We start from the raw sequence: 19,055 nt of genomic DNA, 5'->3' as shown, positions 1-19,055 counted from the left end.
ATTCTGAAAATCTTAGAAATATGGTATCTAACCTCCAGTAAAACTGTCAGGAACCTTGGAGTCATTTTTGACCAGGATATGTCCTTCAATGCACATATTAAACAAATACGTAGGACTGTTTTCTTCCAATTGCGCATTATCTCTCCAATGAGAAATATCCTGTCTTAGAGTGAAGCTGAAAAACTAGTTCATGCATTTATTTCTTCTAGGCTGGACTGTTGTAATTCATTATTATCAGGATTTCCTAAAAACACTCTGAAAAGTATTCAGTTAATCCAAAATTCTGCAGCAAGAATACTAACAGGGACTACAAAGAGAGATCATATTTCTCCTGTTTTGGCTTCCCGTCATTGGCTCCCTGTTAAATGCAGAATTGAATTCAAAATCCTGCGTCTCACATAGAAAGTCTTAAATAATCAGGCCCCATATTATCTTAATGACCTTATATTGCCATAGCACCCCATTAGAGCATTTCACTCTCACACTGTGTAATCCTGCCTCCCATTCTATTTAAAAGTAGAATGGGAGGCAGACCTTGCAGTTTTCAGGCCCCTCTTCTGCCTAACCAGCTTCCATTTTGGATTCAGGAGAAAAACACTATCTCTACTTTTAAGATTAGGCTTCAAACTTTCCTTTTTACCAAAGCATATAGTTAGGGCTGGATCAGGTGACCCTGAATCCTCCCTTTGTTATGCTGCAATAGACGTAGGCTGCTGGGGGATTCCCATGATGCATTGAGTATTTCTTCTTCAGTCACCTTTCAGCATGTCTTTTATCCTGTCTTCCTTCTCTCACCCCAACCAGTTGCTGCAGATGGCCGACCCTCCCCGAGCCTGGTTCTGTCGGAGGTTTCTTCCTGTTAAAAGGGAGTTTTTCCTTCCCACTGTCGCCAAAGTGCTTGCTCATAAGGGGTCATACGAGTTTTTTTCTGTGTGTATTATTGTAAGGTCTACCTTACAATATAAAGCACCTTGAGGTGACTATTGTTGTGGTTCGGCACTGTACAAATAAAACTGAACTGAATTAAATTTAAGAAGGTTATCATATTGGCTTCAAAATTTGCCACCCAACATTTAAGTAATCTCTCTTCATGGATAGGTAAAGTTGGGTGTAACTGCATAGCATTGAAGCTGGGTCAAGTGATGCTTTTTTGAGTAAAATTTTAACTGCTGCCAGCCTGAAGGTCTGTAGTGCATCATCGATTAATAGAGATAGATTGATCATATGAGATTGAAGCATTAATTAACCCTTTAAGACCTACCATACAACCAAGTCCGCCAGAGCTTATATTATATTTTTACATGTTGTAGTGCCATTTTTGGGAGCATTTCAAGTTGATATACATCAATACAACCGTTATAGCCCAAATTTTAATAATATGTCCGCATTAAGTGCATAGTAATTACATAAATTGCAAAAAAGTGCAATAAACTACAAAAAAATTTTAAATCGTTTTTGTTTTTTTAACATATATTTCTAGTTAGAGAAATTTAAGAGGCTTATCCCTCAAAACTGTAAATACAAAAAAGTTAAACAAAATAGTTTCCCACCACAGGAAATTTATTTTGAGTGTCTTCATAGTTTTATTTTTGAAATACACAAATTTTTATATACTGCAGGAAAAACAAAAATAAATATTATAAATATTAAAAAAAAACAGCATATGCATCAAAATAAACTATTTCCAGCAGTGCAATATGAGTCCTAAGCATCCCAGAAACGACACAGAAAGTCATAAAGTCAAACATAACTTTTAAAAACACCAGTATAGGCTCATGAGGCCCTGATGGTAAAAAACTACATTTCCGCAAAATGACGTCCCTTCCGGTTTCGGGCAGGACATGGCGGACATGCATAGTTTGCGCTGATGGACGTAGGAAGTGTTACAAACAGCTGATCGGATCGGCAAAGCGTGTTTCTGGAATATTATGTTTTTGTTGCTGCAAGTGCTTTTTATGCAGTTTTTGCAAAGCTATATGTGGAAGGAAACTGTGACCTAGAACAAGCTGATGGCATAAGATGTAAGTACAACTCCTCCGGTTTCATATTGAAAAAAAATTATTGCGCTAGCTTATGTGGTTGCAGTGCTACCGGGATTTAAAAATAGTTATACAAAACGGAGCGTGCCCGCTCCGACCGGCTTTAAAGGGTTAATGGCAGGACTTCTTTGAACAGTATTATAGGAATAGCATCTAAAAGACACATTGATGGTTCAGAGAAAGTAATTACTCAAATTAACTCAGAAACGTGGACAATGTGGCAACGAGCAGAGGAGGTAAATATACATAGGCTAAAGAGAGAAACGTAAAAAGAAGGGAAGACAGGTGGAACTTAATTGAATTTGCAGGAGAGCAACACTGAACACAGGTCGATAGACTTTCAAAACAAAACAGGAAGTATGATAAACACAGAGATGAAGGGTAAGCCACACAGACTTGACACAGGGACTGGGGCAAAATGATATGAGGGCATGACTGACTGAACATAGAAGAAGACTATACACTAAGGGAGGAAAAACTAAGATCACTAAGAAACTATACCTAACCAAGACACACTTTAAACATTGTGAAAAAACCCTCAAACCAACAATCACGTAGAATATTTAAAAATAAACAGCATAATGTCTTGAAACATTAAGTCAAAGACCAAGGACCATGGCAAATGTCCTAATTTTGATTCTGTCTTTTAAAAAAAAAGTCTTTTTCACAGCCCATTGTTTGTCAAGCGTACTAGTTTCTGTCATTATACAACTGAACTATTTATAAAGTTGGGGAAAGCTGCATGTCAAAGGAAAATTGTTTTTATATAATGTGATCAGCTCCATGAAATGTGCTTTTTATTGATCACTAAGCAATCTACATGTCTACGTGACTTTTCACCTAATAACTTTTGTGATGAACTTATTCAGCTACTAACCGCTTCCTGTCTTCAGAGAACAGTCAGATGTAGAGAAGAGAAACCTCAGCTCTTTCCGAGAACATGCAGATGTAGAAAAGGGAAAAACCCGTTGCTCTGAGTGACGTTGTTATTGTATACACACACACACACACACACACACACAGACACACACATGCACAGACACACAGAAAAGTATAAATAAAGAACGCAGACAGTGATGAGACGCAGGTCGCAGGTCGTGCATCTATGACTGCCCTCGCGAGTAAAAGACAACTGCAGTGTTTGTGTTTTCTAACTCAGGTGTCTTAGCTGAAGAACTACGGGGTGATTTAAAGAAATCCCCTGTCACTGCATTTATCTGAGACTGAAGAAGTTACCTGGATGAGTGCTGAAATATTTCTCCCACTGAAAATTCTACCTCCAGATGAACAGAATCTTTTTCTGAAAAAAATGTATCCAGTTCTTCCTCTATCAGACATTCTCTCCATACCTGAGAGTGTCCAGTCTCCACCGTGAATCTGTCAGTCCAGCCAACAACAGCTTCTTTCCTGAGTCTCCTGGATGATTGTAGCTCAGGTCCAGCTCTCTCAGATGGGAGGGGTTTGACCTCAAAGCTGAGACCAGAGAAGTACAGCCTTCCTCTGTGATCATACAGCCTGAAAGACTGCAGACACGTAAAACAGCAATCTGTCTGTGAATACACTTTTTTTTGTTTGATTTTCTTTTTCAGTTAGTGACATCATTCAGTTGTTTTAATCATATAGTAACGATTCCCTATATATATATGACACTAGTTTTCTAATCAAAATCTAAATCACATTTTCCTTTATGTGCAGCACTCAGTGAGTGTGGGAGGGAAGAACTCCCTTTTAACAGGAAGAGAATTCAACATTTCCAGGATCAGGAAGGCATAGCCACTTCATGTGACTGGTTAGGGATAAGGGGAAAAGAGACAAGAAAAAAGGATCATAGAGATATCTCAAACAACAAACAAAACATAAGCTACAGGAGAGAGCAGATAAAAGTTGTGTGTAGTTTGGTTCCATTGAAATTGACAATGTCTGCAATCATATCATGCTTGGACCAAGCATGTCAAAGTTATCCGTCAGTTTTTCAAATGCATTACCTACTCTTGGACTTGAAACAATGCGGTATTGGGATCAGAGGTGTACACACCATTAGACTAAAGGCTAAGCCGTACAAGCCTGCATTTCTATCTTTTTTGGTGTCCACTGCACTCACGCTGCAGAATAGACTATAGACTTGCAACGAATGTAAGTTAACACAATGATCGGATCTTCAGTGTGGTTCTTAACTCCACTCCTTTCACAGCAGTGCCAGGTTGACAAGAGAAACAGTCTCAGCATTAAATCTCGGGTTGCAATGTCTTTAAGCCCTAAAACACTGACTCTTTTATTTGCCAAAGTAATTCACACCAACTAGAATCGCTTCTATTTATATACCTCCCAGTGCAGGAGAATGTACTACCTACACTGCATCAGTCTGTTAATTATATTTAAAATACTAATAAAAACACAGTTTGTCATTAGAATTATCTTTACAGTCCTACAACATTATTAACAAAATGAGACCAAATAAAGGAACACACTAAATAAGGTTTACATATATAACAAACAGGTTTTTCTGACGTCTTCCAGAAATCCCAGTTACTATGTTGTCGGGATACATTTGGTACCTTGGTAGGCTCTACCATCACAAAGTGGTCCTGCGTGAGGGACCAGATGAAGAGTGTTTTAGCAGACGCCTATGAGCATAAGATCAGGGGAATAGCTCACCCTGGATGGGTTTGAAGAAAGCTTACCCTGGAGCCAGGCATGGAGCGTGTGCCCCCGGGTGACAGACATATGGGCTCACACTTAGATAGACCCACCACCAGCAGGAAGCACCATACTGACACAGAGGCATCCGGTCCAGTGTGTGCCTGTTGCCAGCCTAACGTGGAGACCCTGGCAGACTGATCCACGGCTACCTAGGCTGACAACAAGGACAACATCTTCTCTGGTTGTGAAGGACCCTGAGCTATTCAGTGAGGGTGAGAGGTACTGGCTAGACATAGTCAGGCTCAACTCATTGCATGGTTTGGAGGATGACTCTTAAGGGGTATAACTCCACGGTGGTAGAACCCCCGGGGTTGATGAGGCCTGCTCTGAGTCCCTGAAGATTCTAGATGTTATCAACCTGTCTTGGTTGGTACTTGGCGATCTGGTACAGTACCTATAGATTGGCAGACCAGGGCTTTCTGCCAATCCAGACATAAAGTTCATCTGTTAGATGAACCTTGGATATAAGAGGAATAATGCAGTTTTTGTCCCGGTCATGGAACACTGGACCTGCTGTTTACCCGCCTGACAATATTTGAGGGTGCATGGAAGTTTGCTCAACCACTCTACATCTGTTTTTTATAGACTTGGAGAAGGCATTCTTTCTATTCTGTGGGAGGTACGTGGGAGGAGTGTGGGATGTTTTTCCCATTGTTATGAGTCATTTGGCCCTTCGGTGCCAGCAATAAGTTGAACTCATTCCTGCCGCTGGGATCCCTGGTATACACAAACCCCTCCAAAACGAGAAGGTAGCAATTCCTGGATGCTAGTGGTTGAACTCACAAATAAAATTCAGGAAGAATTGTCAACAGTTATAATAAACCGTGACAGAAAACCTGTTTGTTATCTGTGTAAACTCGGTTTAGTATGTTCTTCGTCACCAAATCTAGTCATGGTTTTTATGGACAAAATTTCCAGGTATTGCCAAGTGGTAGAAGGTTTCCATTTGGGTGGTCTCAGAATCGAATCTGTTTTGTCTTGTTTTCCTCCCATCACCCTAACCGGTCACAAGAATTGGCCGCTCCTCCCTGAGCCTTTTCCTTGAGTTTTCCCTTTCCACTGTTGCAAAAGTAGTTTCTAATAAGGGGTCATATGATTGTTGGGTGTTTCTCTGTATGTAATATTGTAGGATCTACCTAAGAATATAAAGTGCCTTGATGGAACAGCTGTCATGATTTGGTACTATATAAATAAAACTGAATTGAAGTGAATTCATCATTCAAAGACATTCTACTACATGTAACATGTGTGTTCATGTGGTAGTTTACAGAGCCATTAGAATTAGTTAAATGGTAATTTGACAAATTCTATATTAATAAGCTCTGTCTTTACTGAAGTAATTCAGGTTTTTAACATTGAATTAGATGAAAACTCAAAATCCTGACCTGAGAGTTTCCAGTTTACAGAAAACACTCTTCAATCCAACAGACAGAAGCTTCACACCATAATCCTGCAGGTCATTGTCACTCATGTCCAGCTCTTTCAGAGTACAGGACTGGGAACTGAGAACTGAGGACAGAGATTCACAGCTTCTCTCTGAGAGGTTACAGAGACTCAGTCTAAAAGAGTATTGTAACAAAAAGACAAACTAGCATTAAAAAGTGCATGGATAGTGCAGTGCTGGATTTGATAATATTAAATCTTATTTCAAGACTAGCTGGAATCCTTATTGACGTATGCTATATAAGTAAGAAATGTATCAAATTAAAGTCACTGAAATACGAGAAATACAAAGATAAAAAATATTAATTGGCTGTAATCTGTGTAAGTTAATTATGTGAACGTTTGAAAAAAGATACTTGAGAGTTTCAAGTTTACAGAAAGGACTCTCTACTCTAATGACCAAATATTTATTGTTATTTCAGGACTGGCTACATCCTTAATGTAGTATATTAAACATGACAGAAATGGACTGAAATAGTAAATCTGAAACTGAAATAGTAAAAACATAGCAACACAGGGTTACCTGAAAGTTTCCAGTTTACAGTGTGGACTCTTCAACCAGTCAGACAGAAGCATCACTCCTGCATCCTGCAGGTTGTTGTTACTCAGGTCCAACTCTCTCAGACTACAGGACTTGGCGCTAAGAACTGAGGACAGATCTTCACAGCTTCTTTCCGAGAGGTTACAGAGACTCAGTCTGAAAGAGTATTGAAAAAAAGTAACCCATAGCACTGGTGTTAACGTGTATTCATGCTGCAATGACAAGTTACTAGATTTGACAGTAGGGTCATTCCATTTCAGGGCAACACAGGCCTTCTGCTCAACCATGTCCATAAACATAAAAGATTTAACAAGTCTCTTCAAAAAATAGTCTCTCAGCCTACTTTCAGGCCTTTTTTTTATTGCCCATACAATTATGACCCTAAAAAAAGACGGATGGAAGGCTGAAATTTTCACTGGTCTTTCTTAACACCCGAGGATTTATGGAACAGATAAATTATTCTGAGTGTGGGATAAATAAAATATGAAAAAGAAAAACCAGTCCAGCACTCCAACAGTCCAATATTTGAGTGCACACTAAAAATTAAAAACAATTAACATTGCAGAAGACAACTAGTGACTATTTCTGACCGGTTCTTTTATAACCTTTATCTACTCAGACCAATTAAAGTGCTTCACACAAGTTGCCTCACTCACACAGACTTATTTTTCTATGCTTCTTTGCATTTAACATTCACTCACATTCATATCCTCATCAAAACAACTACAAGATTACTCACAGTCTTACTGAAGGACAACGTAATGTTATCTAAAGTATCTGTTTAGACACCATATTTTCTGAGATTTTTAGGGCTATTTTTAGTACTATATCCTTGCTTTTATCTGAATTTAGAAGGAGGAAATTAGAGGTCATTCAGGTTTGTAAGGAAAAATATATGAGAATATCATTAGTAGAAAATTAAAATTAGTAAAACATTTATGCTATGGCTTCTAAGAATGGTGCCTATTTGGGGAATATATAATATAAACCGAATTGATCCCAGTATGGAACCCTGTGGATCTGTCCTAAATTTAAGATCCTGATTCGTTTTGTTGGTTAAAAAAACAAAACATTGCAAATTTCAAAGTTTTATCTTGTTCAAACATTGCTGCAATTCAATTCAATTTTATTTATATAGCGCCAAATTACAACAACGGTCACCTCAAGGTGCTTTATATTGTAAGGTAGACCTTACAATAATACATACAGAGAAAAACCCAACAATCGTATGACAGCAAGCAATTTGGCGACAGTGGGAAGGAAGAACTCCCTTTTATCAGGAAGAAACCTCTGGTCTATTAACACATAGTGAGGGAGGAAGGTGTCAGGTTTATATTGTTGGATTGTCATTTATGAATAGAAATTTATAATCATTTATGCTTGGAAGTATATAATTGTTTGTAGATTGATAGAGGTTTGATCCTTAGCAGTCTGTAAAGACCCTCTGTGCCTTCCAGAGTGTTCTGGCATGAACACACACAGCCTAAGGTCATGAGAGAGGTTGTACCTTCTCTTTCTGATTTATACTATAGGAGGACACATACTCTGTATCTGTTTAAGAATAAGAGCCCTTTGTTTAAGTGAACTGCTGGACTCATGTAAAAACAATAAAGAGCAGTGCTACGGGGGAGCTAACTGAGAGCGACTGGGGTGAGCAACGGGAACAGGCTCTTCACAGTTCTCTCCCTCGTGCACGAGCAACACGAAGAGCTCTGGTGACATGTGTCTTGCTTTTGGCTAGTGTAGTAGAATTGTATTGGCGTTACAGCAAACATGTTTATGCTACAAACCTATAAGAAGGTGACTGAAGAAGAAATACTCAATGCATCATGGGAAATCCCCCAGCAGCCTACACATATTGCAGCATAACTAAATGGTAAATGGTAAATGGCCTGCATTTGTATAGCGCTTTTCTAGTCCCTAAGGACTCCAAAGCGCTTCACACTACATTCAGTCATTCACCCATTCACACACACATTCACACTAAAGGAAAATTCAGGGTCACCTGATCAAGCCCAAACTATATGATTTCACAAAAAGGAAAGTTTGAAGCCTAATCTTAAAAGTAGAGATAGTGTCTGTCTCCTGAATCCAAACTGGAAGCTGGTTAGGCAGAAGAGAGGCCTGAAAGGTTCTCCCTCCCATTCTACTTTTAAATACTCTAGGAACAACAAGTAAGCCTGCAGTGCGAGACCAAAGTGCTCTAATGGGGTGATATGGTACTATAAGGTAATTAAGATAAGATGGGGCCTGATTATTTAAGAAATTGTATGTGAGGAGCAGGATTTTGAATTCAATTCTGGATTTAACAGGGAGCCAATGAAGGGAAGCCAATACAGGAGAAATCTGCTCTCTCTTTCTAGTCCCTGTCAGTACTCTTGCTGCAGCATTTTGGATTAGCTGAAGGCTTTTCAGGGAGTTTTTAGGACATTCTGATAATAATGAGTTAGAGAAGTCCAGCCTAGAAGAAATATATGCATGAACTAGTTTTTCAGTGTCACTCTGAAACAGGATATTTCTAATTTTAGAGATGTTGCACAAATGGAAGAAAGCTATCTTACATATTTGTTTAATATGTGCATTGAAGGACATATTCTGGTCAAAAATGACTTCAAGGTTCCTCACAGTGTTACTGGAGGCCAAGGTAATGGTATCAAGTGTAAGTATCTGGAGCTTTTAGTGTGTGAAAAACCCTGAAAATGGGTTCACAGGCCAATTGTAAGATTACATATCTTGAAAAAAAGTTAATAGATGAAGCCCAAATTTAGGATCAGTCACCATATATGTTGTACCATAAACACTTGTCTGCAAATCCACGATGACAGAGCAGAAGAAACATGGTTCTTTGAGATGGAATGCCCAATATTTCTTGTTAATTCAGGACTGGTTGGTGGTTCGATTCCTGGCTTCTCCTAGTCTGCATGCCACATATCCTTGGGCAAGATACTAACCCCAAATTGCTCTCCGATGTATCCATCGGAGTATGAATGTGTGTGAATATTAGCTAAAAAAAAAAAAGCACTTAGACAAATGTGCTTGTGCGAATGAGTGTGAATGGGTGAATGCACAAGTTGTATAAAGCGCTTTGAGTGCTCAGAAGAGTAGAAAAGTGTTATATAATAACCAGTTCATTTACCATTATATTAAACATGACAAAAATGGAGCACTTTCCTCTGACTTAGACTGAAATAGTAAATCTGAAACTAAAAAAGTAAAAACATAGCAACACATGGTTACCTGAATGTTTCCAGTTTACAGTGTGGACTCTTCAACCAGTCAGAGAGAAGCTTTACTCCTGAATCCTGTAGGTTATTGTTACTCAGGTCGAGGTTTCTCAGACTAGAGGACTGAGGAGTGAGAAATGAGGACAGAGCTTCACAGCTTCTCTTTGACAGGTTACACCCATTCAATCTGAAGAGATAATTATAATTAGATTATATTAATCACCTTTATTATTGAATAAAGACAACAAAAATCATGCTTGAATAAATGACATTAAAGTTAACTCTGACAAACAAAAACAACTTCAGTTTTTCTTGGTGAAAACTATGAGGGTGTTTCACTTTACACACACACACAAACAAACACACACACACACACACACACACACACACATATATATATATATATATATATATATATGTGTGTGTGTGCCAAGTTATTAAAATTATAAATATTTTTTTAACTCAAAAGTACAGTTTTTAAATTAAATGTTTCTGAAACAACAAAATAATTTAAAATATATATATATATATCTGATGGAGAAATCACTCATCTGTGGAAAATAGAGTTTATTTGTAATTGAGCATTGCGTGGCACATCCGACATACTGTTGTACTTTTGTTCTTGACGCGCTTAAGTAGGGTCATACTTCACATGAAAACCAAAATAGTTCCAGACGCCAGATCTGAAGCTCCTGTCAGGCATCATATTGGCTAAGATGAACAGGCACATGGGTCAATACATGAGCGGGACACAGAAAGGAATTGGCAAGAATACCAGAGGCGCAAAACACCAGCTACTGGTAGACAGAACAGTCAGCCGAGACTGCAAGACCAGACTGACCAACCTGTGCACTGCCTGGATTGATTACAAGAAGGCCTATGACTCAATGCCCCACAGATGGATACTGGAATGCCTAGAATTGTACAAGATCAACGGGACCCTAAGAGCCTTCATCAGGAACTCAATGGGGATGTGGCGTACAACACTGAAGGCCAACTCCAAGTCCATAGCACAAGTTACCATCAAGTGCGGGATCTACCAAGGAGAGGCTCTGTCCCCACTGCTGTTCTGCATAGGCCTGAACCCCCTCAGTGAGATCATTAACAAGACTGGCTACGGATACCGACTACGGAACAGAGCAGTTGTCAGCCACCTCCTGTACATGGATGACATCAAGCTGTATGCCAAGAGTGAACGAGACATCGATTCACTGATCCACACTACCAGGCTATACAGCAATGACATTGGAATGTCGTTCGGACTGGAGAAGTGTAGTCGGATGATAACAAAGAGAGGGAAGGTAGTCAGAACTGAGGGGATTGAACTATCAGAAGGCAACATTGCAGACATAGAGGACAGTTACAAGTACCTGGGGATCCCGCAGGCGATTGGGAACCACGAAGAGGCCGCTAGAAAAGCTGCAACCAGCAAGTACCTGCAGAGGGTCAGGCAAGTCCTGAGGAGCCAGCTGAACGGTAAGAACAAGATCCGGGCCATCAACACATACGCCCTGCCCGTGATCAGGTACCCTGCTGGGGTAATAGGCTGGCCAAAGGAGGAGATAGAAGCCACTGACATAAAGACAAGAAAGCTCCTTACCATGCATGGAGGGTTTCACCCCAAGTCCAGCACCCTGAGGCTGTACGCTAAGCGGAAGGAAGGGGGCCGGGGACTGGTGAGTGTCAGCACCACAGTCCAGGATGAGACAACGAACATCCAAGAATAACATTGGGAGGATGGCCCCAACTGACCGAGTGCTCAGTGAATACCTCAGGCAGCAGAAACCCAAGAAAGAGGAGGGAGACGAGGAACCATCATGGAAAGACAGGCCCCTGCACGGTATGTACCACCGGCAGATAGAGGAGGTGGCTGATATCCAGAAATCCTACCAGTGGCTGGACAAAGCTGGACTGAAAAACAGCACAGAGGCACTAATCATGGCAGCACAAGAACAAGCTCTGAGTACAAGATCCATAGAGGCTGGGGTCTATCACACCAGGCAAGACCCCAGGTGCAGGCTGTGTAAAGATGCCCCAGAGACAATCCAGCACATAACAGCAGGGTGCAAGATGCTAGCAGGCAAGGCATACATGGAACGCCATAACCAAGGGGCCGGCATAGTGTACAGGAACATCTGTGCTGAGTATAACCTGGAAGTCCGAGGTCAAAATGGGAGATGCCCCCAAGGGTGGTGGAGAATGACCGAGCTAAGATCCTGTGGGACTTCCAGATACAGACGGACAAAATGGTGGTGGCTAACCAACCGGACATAGTGGTGGTAGACAAACAGAAGAAGACGGCCGTAGTGATCAATGTAGCAGTTCCGAATGACAGCAATATCAGGAAGAAGGAACATGAAGCTGGAGAAATACCAAGGGCTCAGAGAAGAGCTCGAGAGGATGTGGAGGGTGAAGGTAACGGTGGTCCCCGTGGTAATCGGAGCACTAGGTGTGGTGACTCCCAAGCTAGCCAAGTGGCTCCAGCAGATCCCGGGAATAACATCGGAGATCTCTGTCCAGAAGAGCGCAGTCCTGGGAACAGCTAAGATACTGCGCAGGACCCTCAAGCTCCCAGGCCTCTGGTAGAGGACCCAAGCTTGAAGGATAAACCGCTGCAGGGGCGTGCTGGGTGTTTTTTATATATATATATATATATATATATATATATATATATACATATATATATAGATAGATAGATAGATATAGAGGGAGAGAGAGAGAGCAAGGTAGATGAATATGAAGGCATCCCAGCTCGGACGTCCCCCGGATCAATAGAGTCCACCGCATCAGGTGTTGAGGAACCAGAGCACCCTGATGAGAAGTGGGCTACTGGAACAAAAAGGCATCGGTGGGTAAGAGACAAAAATAGGGCACTGTTGGAATGCTACTATGCAAGTAACCCTGGCGGGACCTAAGGTATCTTTGATACCCAACATCCACATTGATGGTGAATCAACTAGTTGCTTAGTGTTCCAACATTCAGAAGAAGGTACTGCTCTCACAGCTAGAGACTGAACACACATGGTACGGCAAGGAGGAGCCAGAACAACAGATCAGGAGGGAGTAATCATCAGCCCCACCTGAGATTGGGTCTCAAGCCCCAAGTGCGCTGGAAGGATCGTTGAATGTGAGGGGAACTGGCCTGAAAGATAGGATCATGGAGAAGCTTGAAACCTGGATCCCCCATAGCTAGTTACCAAGGCTACGTGAAGTACCCTTGGAGGATCTACTAGATGATGTGAATGCAGCACTATGGACGATACCTACCGCCACGATTACCGAGACTAACAAGCTGATCTACACCACGGCAGGAGTGATCAGTGAGATGCTTGGCTACAGGTTGAGTAGCCACAATGAGCAGTACCATCCATGGAGAGGGAGACAAGAGGCTAAGCTCAAGGTAGCAGGGAGGGAGGTTAGCCAACTATCAGAGCTGCAAAATGAAGGTGCCTAAGAAGTATAACAAGCTGTCCATACATGAGGCCTTGGAAACTTCCAAGCAAAGACTCATAGCCTTGGCCAGCCACTTGAAGAGGTACACCAGAGAGATCGAATAAACCAGCTGTTCTCCACAGAACCAGCCAAGGTGTAATCTCAGTGGCAGGGGAAGAATATGAGAACAGCACCACCAAGGCGGGAGACTGAGGAATACTTGAAGAGCCTGTGGATGCAACCCATAATGGCAATGCTCAGTGGCCAGTGGATCTGAGGACAGACCACAGCAACCTCCCTGAACAGGGTCCAGTAAGCATTACAGTGGCAGACATCCAAGAAGGCCTATGACTCAATGCCCCACACCTGTATCCTGGAATGCCTAGAAGTATATAAGATCAACAGGACCCTAAGAGCCTTCATCAGGAACTCAGTGCTGTCCCCACTGCAGTTGTGCATAGGCCTGAACCCCCTCAGTGAGATCATTAACAAGACTGGCTACGGATACCGACTGCTGAATGGAGCAGTTGTCAGCCTCCTCCTGTACATGGATAACATCAAGCTGTATGCCAAGAATGAACGAGATGTCGATTCAGTGATCCACACCACCAGGATATACATCAATGACATTGAAATATCATGTGGACTGGAGAAGTGTAGTCAGATGGCAACAAAGAGAGGGAAGGAAGTCACAACTAAGGGGATCAAACTACCAGAAGGCAACATTGCAGACATAAAGGACAGCTATAAGTACATGGGGATCCCACAGGCAAATGGGAACCATGAAGAGGCCACTAGGCAAGCTGCAACCACCACGTACCTGCAGAGGTGCAGGCAAGTCCTGAGGAGGTCAGCTCAGAACAAGATCTGGGCCATCAACACCTACGCCCTGCCTGTGATCAGGTACCCTGCTGAGATAATAAGCTGGCCAAAGAGGGAGATAGAAGCCACTTACATCAAGACAAGAAGCCCCTGACCATGCAAGTCCAGCACCCTGACGCTGTACGCTAAGTGGAAGGAGGCCGGGTACTGGTGAGTGTCAGCACCACAGTCCAGGATGACACAAGAGACATCCACGAATACATCACGAAGATAGCCCCAACTGACAGCATGCTCAGTGAATACCTCAGGCAGCAGAAAACCTAAGAAAGAGGAGGAAGACAAGGAACCATCGTGAAAGGACAGGCCCCTGCACGGTATGTACCACTGGCAGATAGCGGAGGTGGCTGATATCCAGAAATCGTACCAGTGGCTGGACAAAGCTGGACTGAAAGACAGCACAGAGGCACTAATCACAGCAGCGCAGGAACAAGCTCTGAGCACAAGATCCATAGAGACAAGGCAAGACCCCATGTGCAGGCTGTGTAAAGATACCCCTGAGACAATCCAGCACATAACAGCAGGGTGCAAGATGCTAGCAGGCAAGGCATACATGGAACGCCATAACCAAGTGCCTTGCATAGTATGTGTGATAGACCCCAGCCTCTATCGATCTTGTGCTCAGAGCTATCACCAAGCCATGGGGGCCAGGCCCTGCCAACCAGTCACCGGGAGTGAGTCAGTACACACCTGAGGACCCAGTCGCGTACACCGAGAACAACCAACGCATTGACGGGTGGGGGCAACACCACCGGCAAAGAGTGTGGTCAGGGGAAATAGGCCCCCACACCTGAGGGCGTCTAAGATGTTCCCAGAGAGGTGAAGTCTAAGACCTGACCTGACACATTAACATAGAAAAACAAGTACACACAGACACAAACAGGCATTCCTACCCTCATATATACAAATACAAATACTCAGATACTCAAAACTTTGGCAAACTTTGGTTTTTGTAGTTTTCGCCTTTTTCTCTACTTAGATTTGCTGTGGTGGATTACAACACCACCACTGGTAAAAATCCAAATGTTCAAAAGAAAACATTTTCCTGAAGGACTGAATTTACAAGACATGCTGCTTCCCATGTGGAGTATTATCAACAACGCATAACAGAAGATAAGTGCCTCTTCTGGTTATGCTTCTCCTCTGTAGTCTCTTTCCACCCTAAGGTTAGAAAATGTTACCATTAAATCAGAGCAGGTTAATTAAATAAATATAATTCAGGTTATGTGATTATTATACTGTGATTATTATTACTTGATTCTGCTTTTTCTTAGCTCCTGCTGAATCGTTTTATTAAAATATCCTACATTAGAAAAGTTGAAATTATGCACATTCCCTTTTAACCCTTTGTGAAACAGTAAAGTTAAAAATCTGAGTATTAATCCAGTTTAGTGTAAATAGCTCTTACAAGCTACTCCAGCCCTTTAAAGGTAACAGACCCTTGATGCTTAGTTTTCAAATCCACAATTTAAGCCAGTTGCCTCCTGGGTAAGGTCAAAGATTAGAATTTTCTAAACAGAGAGCTGATCTAGACTTGCTGCATCGGGGTGCTGGTTCCACAGATCAACAACATGCAGCAGGTTGGTGGGACACAGGAAGATGCTGAGATTGGGTGCGATCGAGCAAGATGATACACTGTGCTGATCCCTAAAGAATCAGCTGGAAGTAGCTGCTATTGCTTTCCAATTTTATTGGTTTTGTTTGTTTGTTTGTTTGTTCTTTAAGACTTTGCTCTCTCCGAGCTCTGTTTATAATCATTAATTGGTAAATGGCCTGTATTTGTATAGCGCTTTACTTAGTCCCTAAGGACCCCAAAGCGCTTTACACTACATTCAGTCATTCACCCATTTACACACACATTCACACACTGATGTAGATGATTAGATGTAGAAAGCTCTTGGGGAAGTTGGCTTTATTGTTTTGTGTTGAAGTGTCAGGCTCAAAGGGCCAGTGCCAGTGGATGTGTTGTCTTGGGTGGTCTATATTGTTCTATGTAGCTTAAGTAACATATATCACCCAGAGCTAGCATTGTTTAATTTTTACGATTATTAAAGAAATTTTGATTCCTTTTAAAATGTTTATTTTTGTTTTTTGTTGTGAGATCTGGACTTAATTTTCAATTACATTTTATTTATACAGCGCAAAATCACAAAAACAGTTGCCTCAAAGTGCTTTATATTGTAAAGTAGACCCTACAACAATACATACAGAGAAAAAAATCAACTACGTGCAAGCACTTTGGTGATAGTGGGAAGGAAAAACTCCCTTTTAACAGGAAGAAATCTCCAGCAGAACCAGGCTCAAGGAGGGCCAGCCACTTGCTGCGACCGGTTGGGGTGAGAGAAGGAAGACATATAAAGTAGTGATGTGTCGTTAGCAAACGAAACGGCTCTTACGGTGTGTTCACACCGAACGCGATGGACGCGAACAAAACGCCCCAAACGCCCCTAATTTGACGCGCCTCAACGCGTGTCCAAGAAAAATCCATAGCGCGCGTGAACCGGAAATGTGGGAGGAATGTGGGAGGAAGTTGTGCCAGACCGGTATCTTTGCAAGATGGCAGCTGTCGAGCTAGCGCTTGAAGAGAGAGTCTCCCTTCTCTATGTACTGTGGAGAGCAGAGCCGCGGCGTAAAAGACGTCCTCGCCGTACCTGGGTCCATCAGGTCCTCCAGAGGCGTGAGCAGTTTGGTGAGTTTCACCATTTGCTCCAGGAGCTGCGCTTGGATGACGGCCGATTCCAGCGATATCACCGGCCAGTTTGAGGACCTGCTTTCCCTCGTCAGTCCCAGCATCGCCCGTCTAGACACCAATTACAGGCGCTCAATCCCACCTGCAGAGCGCCTGTCCATCTGCCTGAGGTTAGTAAAAGTATTTAATACGGTAGTCCTTTATTGATACCTGTGCTAATATATGCTTAACTATCCATTTATACACTGCTAACATGGATGTGCTATGCTAACAGTGAATGCTCTCGGTGTTTACTGATAGCAAACTGTGGTACGGAGACGACTGTTTATAATATTTCTAGTGATACTCAGAAGGTCTCATCAAGTCCCGATTTAATTCGATTTATGCTGTTATCAGTGTTTGCAATGATAGCATGGCTGTGGTGTCACATCAATGTATGCGCTCGGTGTTTGCTGATATCAAACTGTAGCATTAGGACCACTGAGTTAACCTTTGTAGTGATACTCACTCCTTTTTATTTAGACCTGGTTTAATTCTGGTATAGTTGAATATTTGTATATAATCCCCGCAGCTGTCAGACTCTATAACAGGGGTCACCAGCCTTTATTAAAACAGAGTTAGATAAAAGTGTGAACAGTTTGGTTCATCTTTAGTTACATGGTTCTATCTTGATAAGCTATGTCTTATCACAGATTAATTTTTCAAAAATATTAATGATTTAAGCAAGGAAAGGGCTACATGTCAACATACAACTCTTTATTTCTATTAATGTCTTACTTCATTCCTACCTGATTGACATGTTTAGGAATTATGAGTGATTGGCACACTGTAGTGGCAAAAGTTGCTACCAATCAAATTATGATATGTTAAAGTTAAAAAAAAACACAAATGTTTTAGATATTATCTAATATACATTTTGTAATTATCCTTATAATTACAAAATGTTTTATGTAAGATTTAAGTTTTGTGATTTAAATCTGACATCACAAAAGTATTTTGGAATTTGAATAATGTATTTTGTAACTGCAGTACACATAATACTAATTTTGAACACTTTTGTCCAGGTTCCTTGTCACCGGGGACTCCTTCACGACCAAGTGTTCAGTTACAGAGTCGGTGTGTCCACGGTGAGCCAGATCACCCCCCAGGTAGCGACGGCCATCTGGGACTGTCTAGTGGACGACTTCATGGCTGTGCCTTCACCTGGAGACTGGCGGTCCATCACAGAGGGATTCCAGGAGCGCTGGAACTTCCCTCTGTGCTGTGGAGCTCTGGATGGGAAGCACGTCCAGACAAAGGCACCCCATATATCATATAGGAGACACACACATTGATATACACTAAATATTTATTTCATTTCTTTTTTTGTGGTGCCCAAATTTATGCACCTGCTTGATTTTGTTTAAACAATTATTGCACACTTTTTGTAAATCCAGTAAACTTCTTTTCACTTCTCAAATATCACTGTGTGTGTCTCCTGTATGATATATTTAACTGACATTTTTTATTGTAACAACCAACGATTTATACAGAAAAATAATGTCTATTAACAAGGTTGCCCAAACTTTTGCATCCCACTGTATTAGTATATTTTGTCATTAGTATAATATGAAATAAATTCTACATGTGTCAAGTCGTGTGCCAACATTTGCTGTGTAGTAGAACTGAGACATTAGTCATTATAAAAATTTATTTGAAATAATATTAAAATTCTCAAACAGAAAAACATTAAACATAAATATATCAAATATAAGTATTTACAGAGAGACAGGAATAAAAAGGACCCAGCTGCTCTCCAGAGCAGGAACAAGGCTGAGGAGGAAATGCTCCATTGGAGACTGGTGTGGACTCTTCAGGGACACCAGGATGGCCAGCTCCACCGCCGATGGACCGTCCTGGGACCCGTCCTGGGACCCGTCCCTCATCTGCCTCGGAGCCGTCCTCCTCTGTGGGCCTGTAAAACAGCACAAAACACAAAGAAATGAGAAGGCTGCTACTAGATTTTAATTTCAACATTGAAAAAAAACAAAAACAAAAACAGGATATAATCAGATTGGTTGTAGATATTTAGTAAAGGTGATCACAAGGCAATCCCACCGACTAAAAAG

The 19,055-nt window shown here is 41.6% G+C and overlaps 1 protein-coding gene across 2 annotated transcripts in view; it reads right to left on the bottom strand.

The window, feature by feature from the left end:
- Window positions 1–19,055, bottom strand: part of LOC146363650 (uncharacterized) — a 69,224-nt gene that overhangs the window by 20,101 nt on the left and 30,068 nt on the right. Inside the window, exons 8-11 of one of the 2 annotated variants that reach the window (XM_084918742.1) lie at window positions 9,961–10,134; window positions 6,706–6,879; window positions 6,125–6,298; window positions 3,389–3,562 (exon numbers count right to left, since the gene is read on the bottom strand). In XM_084918742.1, the coding sequence (XP_084774868.1) occupies window positions 3,389–3,562; window positions 6,125–6,298; window positions 6,706–6,879; window positions 9,961–10,134 (696 nt within the window). Of the gene's footprint in view, window positions 1–3,388; window positions 3,563–6,124; window positions 6,299–6,705; window positions 6,880–9,960; window positions 10,135–18,509; window positions 18,902–19,055 lie in introns of those variants that run through there. The other variant, XR_014799176.1, reaches the window with a different exon arrangement.

This window comes from Perissodus microlepis, chromosome 22, assembly GCF_051167445.1.
Source record: "Perissodus microlepis isolate ML-2025 ecotype Zambia chromosome 22, ASM5116744v1, whole genome shotgun sequence".
Classification (NCBI taxonomy): domain Eukaryota; kingdom Metazoa; phylum Chordata; class Actinopteri; order Cichliformes; family Cichlidae; genus Perissodus; species Perissodus microlepis.
Note: the sequence above shows the minus strand (reverse complement) of the source record. Positions and strands in the feature narration are given on the sequence as shown.